At 36.2% G+C, this 9,202-nt stretch overlaps 1 protein-coding gene across 3 annotated transcripts in view; it reads right to left on the bottom strand.

The window, feature by feature from the left end:
• The window catches only part of LOC107596349 (protein diaphanous homolog 1-like), a 144,904-nt gene that overhangs the window by 66,422 nt on the left and 69,280 nt on the right, over window positions 1-9,202 (bottom strand). For 2 of the 3 annotated variants that reach the window (XM_016287071.1, XM_016287073.1), the window contains 2 exons: window positions 3,880-3,994; window positions 3,770-3,778 (listed from right to left, as the gene is read on the bottom strand). In XM_016287071.1, the coding sequence (XP_016142557.1) occupies window positions 3,770-3,778; window positions 3,880-3,994 (124 nt within the window). The remainder of the gene's footprint in view (window positions 1-3,769; window positions 3,779-3,879; window positions 3,995-9,202) is intronic. The other variant, XM_016287072.1, reaches the window with a different exon arrangement.

The following is a 9,202-nucleotide window of genomic DNA, read 5'->3' as shown; positions in this document are numbered from 1 at the left end:
AATAATTACAACTGCAATAAATAATGTTATGAGATTAATGTTTTAAATGCATTTATGAATATACAAATAAGAAACGTTGAGGGGAAAAATGCATACTTTTCAACATACTTCTCAACTGAACTACCAGTAAGTGACGATAAATCACTTAATGAGTATGGAGTCATTCATTCAACTGATTGAGTGTGTTAACATGCTGGTAGCTTAAGGACTTTCGTGGACAGCTGACTCCTAAAGTTTTTGATATTCTTCATATTCTGTGTGGTGGTCAGATAAGTTTAAATAGATTTTTACCTTTTATGGGCATTTTACCTTTATAAAGTCATTTTTCTATAAGTGTGCATTATTTTTTGAGTCAAATTCTTACATTTAATCAGCGAATAAGAATAAGACATTTGGGCTGTTACCAAGCAAATGAAATCAGTATCAACAAAATTCATCTTTGCAATCCAAACATAAGCTGCATCTGAAGTGGCATTTAGATGTGTTTACATGCTGCTTAATGCAGAACATGAATGCATTTAACCTGCAGTTACAAATGCATAAATAATGTTTTGATATATTAAACATAAAACATTGAATACTGATATTTGAAATAATTTAAAAAATGAAAAGATACTTTAAATTTGAAATTAAAACCGCCAGCAGGTGGCAGCAAGTCACTGTTAATAAGCCATTGCGATTGAACCAAATCACTTAAACGGTTGATTCAACGAAACACTGTCATGTTGCTCAGAGATGCAAAACAGTGCTGTGGCTTTGTTTGGAATTATTTTTGTTGGCGAAATAGTGCAAAAACAAGCAATATGGTGTCTAAAATGTAAGTCTCTTAATAAAACTTCTAATTTATTGAACTGTTGTAAAAAAATCAATATCACATTTGTATGGTAAAATATATGCATGCTTTATTGACTTTAAAAAAGCTTTTAACTCAATTTGGCACCAAGGACTATTCTACAAACTTATTGAAAGTGGCATAGGAGGTAAAACCTATGACCTTATCAAATCAACGTACACTGAAAGTAAATGTGGCGTAAAAATCAGCACCAAACGTACGAGGTATCTTTCCCAGGAGCGTGGAGTGAGACAGGGCTGCTGCTTAAGCCCAATGTTATTTAACATCTACATCAATGAACTGGCGAGCAGTCTGGAGCGATCTGCAGCCCCTGGCCTCACCCTACACAAGTCACAGTTCAGATGCCTGCTGTATGCAGACGATCTGCTTCTGTTGTCTCCCACTCCACACGCTTTACAGCAGAACCTGGACCTGCTAGAGCAATACTGCCAGACCTGGGCTCTGACAGTCAACCTGAAGAAAACCAAAATTATGATCCCTATAGAAATCCCTTTTAGAATTTGGCTGAAAATAAGAATCAGTAATTGAGCCCATTGCCCTTTATGGCAGTGAGGTGTGGGGGTCCACTGACAAATCCAAATCAAGATTTCACCAAATGGGAAAAACATCCGATTGAGACCCTGCATGCAGAACTCTGTAAAAATATATTACACGTGGACCGGCACACAACAAATAACGCATGCAGGGCAGAACTAGGTAAATATCCTCTAATCATAAAGATACAAAAAAGGGCGATTCAATTCTGGAAACATCTGAAGCTCAGTGACCCCCAATCATATCATTATAAAGCCCTGCAATACCAAGAGATGAGCCAAGAAAGCAAGCCCTTCCCTCAGCTGATCCCGAGCTTCAGTCCTGATGCTTCACTAACATCTACTGCTGCTCTGGGCAGAGTATCTGTACACAGTGTCAGATAAGAAACTGAGAAGCACGTTGACCAGATACAGACTCAGCGGACACAAGCTGATGATAGAGACGGGCAGACACAGAAAAACATGGCTGCCACCGGAGCAGAGACTGTGTTCACACTGTGATCTGAATCAGATGGAAACAGAACTGCACTTTATAACAGAATGCCCCAAATACACAGATATACGGACAGTGTTCTATGATAAAATACAGCTGATCCATCAGACATTTAAAACTATTTCAAACCAGGAGAAACTACCGTATCTGTTAGGAGAACAGAAGAACTGCTGTGTATTTGATATGTGTCTGGCTGTCACCATAGAAGAGAAAACACTCAACCTGCCCTGATTTGATGTTTCCAGCACATCTACATTATATTACGCCTAATTACTGTATTATATTACTTAGCTGTATATCTTGCTTCTATAAATTTCTAATCCCTTATTTTATTTTTATTTCTAGTTTATATACTTATACATTAGTAATTAATTTTGCACTACATGCTTAATACTTTTTATATATTATTATTATTATTACTATTATTATTCTTTCTGTTAATACATGTGTACTATTTGTAAGCAGTCCAGCTGCAATTGCTTTGGCAACACAAATGTATAATTTTTGTCATGCCAATAAAGCACTCTTAAATTGAAATTGATAGAGAGAGAGAGAGAGAGAGAGAGAGAGAGAGAGAGAGAGAGAGAGAGAGAAATATGGCTGCAGCTGCCTGACAAAAGAGAACAACAGAATCCTGCTCAAGGACGGATGGGGACACACACACACACACACACACACACGCTCGTGTTTTATGGACAGGATCAGACAGATGGAAGATCTGAAAAGGGCAGCATTCATTTACAGTCAGATATCAGAAAAGGTTACCCTACATCAACTCAGACAGCTGGACACACACACATGCACGCACACACTCGGCGCTCAGGTGGTCCTGAGGAAAACAGCTGCCAAAGATGACATTTCAAGGTTTCGTATTCCATATTCAAAACAGAAAACACTGTCTGTGTCTGTGTGTGTGTGAGAGAGAGAGACCGCGGCGGATGCATGACAATGTCACACTCTTTGAAGGTCATTTGCTGAAGGGCGAAGCCATATACACAGACCTAAAAACTTTCACACACACATACATCTTGTTAAAGTCGACAGTGCTGTATATCGTATCAGATATAAATATGCAATAAAACTGTAAAGGCCAGTCATAGAGGACAAAGAGCAGGTGGCAGGAAACACACACACACCCCCACACCTGACACTTGCTCATTTCTAATTCATGAGGAGCTTTTGCATACAGTCACCGAAAATATGACATCCGGGTGAATCTCATGAAACCCTTCAAGATCATGTGCAGGTCATATTTAACCCCAAAATATCAAGGAAAATATATGAAACAGTAATTTTCTGAAAGAACAGACTACGTTTAGGGCCATTAAAATTATTTGCACTGTTATGATGGTTTTTATTTATTTACCTTTTTTTTTTTTTTACATGACAATTAATCACACTTCTGGTCTGGTGAAGAGCCTGCATGCATACTTTTAGTAATTAAGCAACAATAATCAATAAAATAAAATAATTGATAAAAAAATTACCCTTAATCCAGTAATGAGAATCACAACTGAAAATTATGATTAAAAATAAAAAGTAAATATTACGTTTTTTTGTTGTTGTTTTTGCTTTACATTTATGGTCCTACATCTGGATTCATTTTCTTTGTTTTATAGTTTCTGTTTTTTGTTATTTATTTCAGTTTTGGGGTGAATTGTGGACATGTTTTCATGAGATGCACCCTCTCCTTCAGAAAACACACACACACACACACACGCGCACACAAACACACATGTCTACACTGAGATGACACTCATCTCTTTCACATCCCTGTATTCTGTCAAGTTTGGCCCAGTATCTCATGGTGAAAGTCTCAGCGGACACACACACACACACACACACACACACACACAGATGTGCAAGCACAGAGCAAGGGCCGTCTCTTACCTTTAGAGGCTGTGTTGAGTAAGACAGACGGAGGAGAGAGAGAGAGAGAGTCAGGTTTAATGTGTGATGGTGAGTGTGTGATGTGACTGGAGGACGGCTGATCTACTCACTCTTGGTCTGGGTGGAGAAGGTCAGGGTGAGTTTGGCAAACAGCTCCTTGTTCTCAAAGCGCTCCTCCTTCGCCTTCAACCAGAAACTGCCTTCAGACAAATCCTCTGCTGCGATCTATGACATAAAACACTCATTAACACCTTCATCCCTATATATCTGGGGTCTTCAACTAAAATTGCTTGAGGTCCAGTAATGAACCCTCCTCACCAGCAGAGGTCCGGACAATTATATACCTAAAAACATTAATTGATGGGGTTTGCCAGACCAGGGTATCTGCAGGATATTTAAGACTTTAAGACCTTTTTTAAAGACCTGCACAAATAAAATTAAAATGCCTGTAAAAAAACAAAACTTACAGTTGAGACACGTTTTCACAAAAACAAAGTTTTATAGTAAATTTCACATTTTAGCCTTTAAACCATATTTTATATATATCTAGTCAAAAGTATCATTATATTAATTTAAACAATTATCAATCAATTATTATATGATTTAAACAACATATAAATATATTTTACTGTCTTCTTAATTGTTTAGATTTTTATAATGTATTATCTTCTTGTCAATCCACCAGTTCACATTTACAACTCTGTGTGTTTGGTCTGAACAGAAACAGCAGACGGGCTTAATAAAAATGCACATTCATTCTCTGCCAGCAGGAGGTGCTTTTGGAACAGCAGAAATATAGCAATTTCCCCAGTTACGGCTGTAAACAAAGCAGCGCAGCACCTGACTTTGAAACCGCAGCGCTCAGGTTTATTCAATGAAATCATAGGCTTTTGAAGTTTAATCATCACTTTAAGCCGTATCGCAATTTTTTTCTTTCCGTCCCCAAATTTAAGATCTTCTGAAATCATAATTAAGACTTTCTTGTACCACTTAAGACTTTTTAAGGGCCCGTCAACTTTTAGAATTCTTGAGAATGCCATTGTTTTTCACTCACTGAAAGTTTCATCTGTCTGCACGCCGCTCTCTGCTCTCTTCACTGCATGCACACCTGCACATCTGACCATAGCAACAGTGAAATGTAATAACATACTGTGGCGCCATAGAAGCCAAACGGCTCTACTGAGCTGACCTTGATGTGCCTAATATCAATTAGATTTTATTAGAAAATAGTGTTTATTTATTTTATTTTGTTAAAAGGCTTCGCAGTCCGGCTCGCCAGTTGGCGACCCCTGCTCTATATTTACATCCATCCATACCTTTCATATATCTCTCATTTTCAATCATCCATTCAATACCTGTGATCCATATATCCCATGAGTCTATTCATCCATCCAATCCATATATAACATTCATACATTTGTTTATCCACCCATCTTAAAATATTATAATCTTTTCTCCAATTGTCAAGAAATGAAGGACAAGAGATCTGTTAAAGGCACAATTTGTAATTTTCGCCGCTAGAGGGCGCGTATTCAAAATAAACAAATAGACAAAGGCGTAGTTTGATGACGCTGTGACTGAGTGTGGAATCATGGGAGTTGTCGTCTTCATCCAAACAGCCAATGCAATCTGATGGGACTGAAATCATGTTCATGGAAGAGTTAATGATTTATTAACGTAGTAGAATGAAGCAGAGTGAGGCTGAAAGCCGTCGAAGCGAAACGAGGCCGCTGAACGAGCGCGACACACGGCTCGAAAGCAGCTGAGCTTTTATTATGCCATAGTCGACCGCTTCCGCTCCTTCCAGTCGTGCATATGTGGGGTAAAGCAGCGCTGTTTTATCATACTAGATACATTTGAATGTTCTGTTATAATGCTACTCTGTGTGGTCGTCACCAGTCTATTAAAACTCACAACATATTAAAGGTCCCCTGAAATGCTTAGAAACACGCAGCGTTACTCTATGAGTTGACGTCATTTTAACTGAAACAGGAAGACAGGGCGGGACATATCAAGCAGCCCCACCCCTTTTTAAAATAGCCAATAGCGTTTGTTTATATCACAGCTTGGGCTAGAGCCGTTCAGAGCCGTTGAGCTCCGTAAAGCCGCATTTGACAGGGTATGCCAGCCACAATCTCATCCATATTGCTATAATATATAGCATTCTGTGTAGAATTCAAATAGCTCCGATACATTTTGTGGTCTGCGCCGACTCGCGCATGTGATCCGCTCCGTGCTATCGTGTCTCTGGACCGGAGCAGAGCGTGTGCGCGCAGTGCGGTGGTTAGCGTGACAGCGCGAAACCAGACTTCTTGTTTTCCTCAATGGAAAGCATATTTACACTGTTTGAATCGTTCCCTGTCCAATACTAATTACAAGTGACCGATTTCATCCGCGGCTTCAGTGTCTATTTTATAGTGTAGGGGGCGGGCGCTTCGGATTCTAGAGAGCATTTGATTGGACAGAAAGTTTGATGAGAAGCTGAAGTACGATGTGATGTCAAAAAAATCGCTGAGCCGTTTTGCCGGAAGTGACGAACTGCAAACTTTGAATGCTTATATCTTCTAAATGCAAATTTTGTCACTGTTTTGGAGCACACTGCCTTATAGATAACCTTAAGACTAACATATTGATACTAACACCCAAAAAATTGCTATTTTGATTTCATGGGGACTTTAAAATGTATTTGGTGTTTCCATGTTTTCTACAAAACAAAACCGGAAATAGAGGGGTTATGACGTCATTGGCAGGCGACACAATGACACTATGGACACGCTCCGTGTCACTAGTTAAAATTGCTTGTTTCTCTGGATTTAAACATTCTTCGAAACATTTGGGGTAACAATAGTATAGGTAACACTTTAGTTAGGGACCAATTCTCACTATTAACTAGTTGCTTATTAGAATGCATATTACTAGCATATTGGCTGTTTATTAGTACTGATAAAGCACATATTAATAATTTATACTGCATGACCATATTTGAAATCCCTTAGTCCTACCCTATACCTAAACTTAACAACTACATTACTAACTATTAATAAGCAGTAAATTAGAGGAGTATACAGAGGAACAAGTTGTAAAATGTAGTTAATAGTGAGAATTTGTCCCCAAACTAAAGTGACCATAGTATATAATATAAATATTATTAATATTAATAATAATAATAATAATACACACAAAATTATCTATTATAGTATTTTGAATGAGATGAAATAGTCATTTTATTTTCAGTTGTTACTTTACTTTGTAAAATAGTAATTTTAGTAATTCTATTATGTGCTTCAATCTTTTTTGTTACTTTTTTAATATTCTTCTTTAATTGTTGTAAAATTTCAGTTTTTCTGTCCAATTTATTTTGTTTATTTACAATTAATTATTATTATTATTATTTTATGATTTATTATTGTTGTTCATACATTTATGTAGTGGCATTGTGCCTAGCAACATCACGTCCAGTCGGCTTATTGCTTTAATGTGCTCCTGGTATCTGGACAATATCATTAAGCAGACACCGCTGATACGATCATACGGTTCAAATGGGTTTCTCCTTCATTTACGGATGCTGCACTGACTAATGGACAGTTTTTTTGCGATTCTGGAGTCCGGGGCTTTATTTCACCCCCATTTGAGAAGATGAAACACCACCGAGCTCTTTCTCACAGTCTCAACTCATAACCTCATTTATACAGAAGAAAAACACTGCAAGCCTTAGGGAGTAAAATGAGTTTAACAGCAGCGAATGCTGCAGTTAAACAGCAGTCAGGATAAGAACGCTGCTCCTCTGACTAACCGCCTTCAGACACCAACCAAAGACAGAGTGAGAAATGTAGAACATGGATTAGAGGAAGACAGAATATGATAATAGACAGAGAATAAAAGAGGGTGAAACTCATTAAAACGGAACCTGGTTTTATGCACAAAGGAGAGAAAGGCGAGAAGGTCCCAATGCACGCTGGGACGGCCAGAAAAAAAAAAACAAAAAACACTGCCTCTGTAATTCTCTCATTCTCTGGCTGTTAGTGCATATCTCATATACCTTTCTAACGTCCATCATTCTGTCTTTTATGGTCCTGCGGCTCTGCTAGCTAATATGGCTAAGCAATATAGTAAAAAAAAACGTATCACAGTTTTTTAAATATAAATATATCTTGATTTATGTATGTAGACTACGGTTTAAAAGTTTCCGAAGTCTTTTTGATTTTTTTGTGTGAAATAAATTAATACTTTTAATCTGCAAGGATGCATTAAATTGATCAAAAGTGGCAGTGAAGACATTTATAATGCTACAAAAGATTTTGATTTCAAATAAATGCTGTTCTTTTGAACTTCTATTAATCAAAGCATACTGAAAAATAAATTGCATCACTATTTCTGCAAAAAAATATGAAACCGCAGAACAACTTTGGATTATAATCAGAAATGTTTTTTGACACTGAAGACTGAAGAGTAATGATGCAAAAAATTCAGCTTTGCATCACAGGAATAAATTACATTTTAAAATATATAACAATAGTATATTGTGAAATAGTATTACTATAATACATGTTTTCTGTTTTTACTGTGTGCTTGACAAATTAAATAAAGCCTTGGTGAGCAAAAGAGACTTCACAAAACCTTATCAACCCCACACTTTTAAATGGAATTGTATTTGAAATGGACTAAAACGTGTTTTTCCCCAGTCAGAGTTATAATTATTTCAACCATCAGCCACTGCAGTCAATTTGACAAAAAACACACTTTTGCACTTGAACAAGAAATAATATTTAATTCATTTTATTTATGTGCACAATAACAAGCAAGAAACTGAAGTATTATTAACCATGAATGAGAGTTTTGAAAGATTCACTGAAACGGATGAATCAATGATGGGAATCAATCACAGGAAATTAATTAAATTAACTAATTATTAGCATCTGATGTTCAAAGCTGCTGTGAAAAATATGTATCACTCTCATATTTATACAGCAGCAGGACAAAGCTGTGCATAAATCAATTTTTATAAAAACTTAATGCATTAATATTATTGCATTATTCACAATGCTACTTTAGCTTATAACCAGCATTTGTAGCATCACAGAGGTACTATTGTAATTTTTATAAATATTCTGAATTATTTGTATTTTTCTATTTGTATTTTTTTGTTAAAGTTTTAGTAATTGTGTGGTTTTGTAATTTTTTTAATATGTCTATATAGTTATTATATTATTTCTTATTTCAGTTTCAGTCATTTAGCATTTTAGCAGTGCTATTTTAATCATTATTGAAATACTATTATAGTTCTTATTAATATTTAAAAATATATAATTTTTATTTTCTATTTTGGTTATATTTGTAAAGGTTTATTCATTTTGTTGTGGTTTCGGTATTTATTTGAATATATCTATTTACAGTAACATTTTTATTAATTTTACTTCAGTTATAGTTTATTAG

The sequence above is a fragment of the Sinocyclocheilus grahami genome, unplaced genomic scaffold (assembly GCF_001515645.1).
Source record: "Sinocyclocheilus grahami isolate Dianchi unplaced genomic scaffold, SAMN03320097.WGS_v1.1 scaffold218.1, whole genome shotgun sequence".
NCBI lineage: Eukaryota > Metazoa > Chordata > Actinopteri > Cypriniformes > Cyprinidae > Sinocyclocheilus > Sinocyclocheilus grahami.
This window is presented reverse-complemented; position numbering and strand designations above follow the sequence as displayed.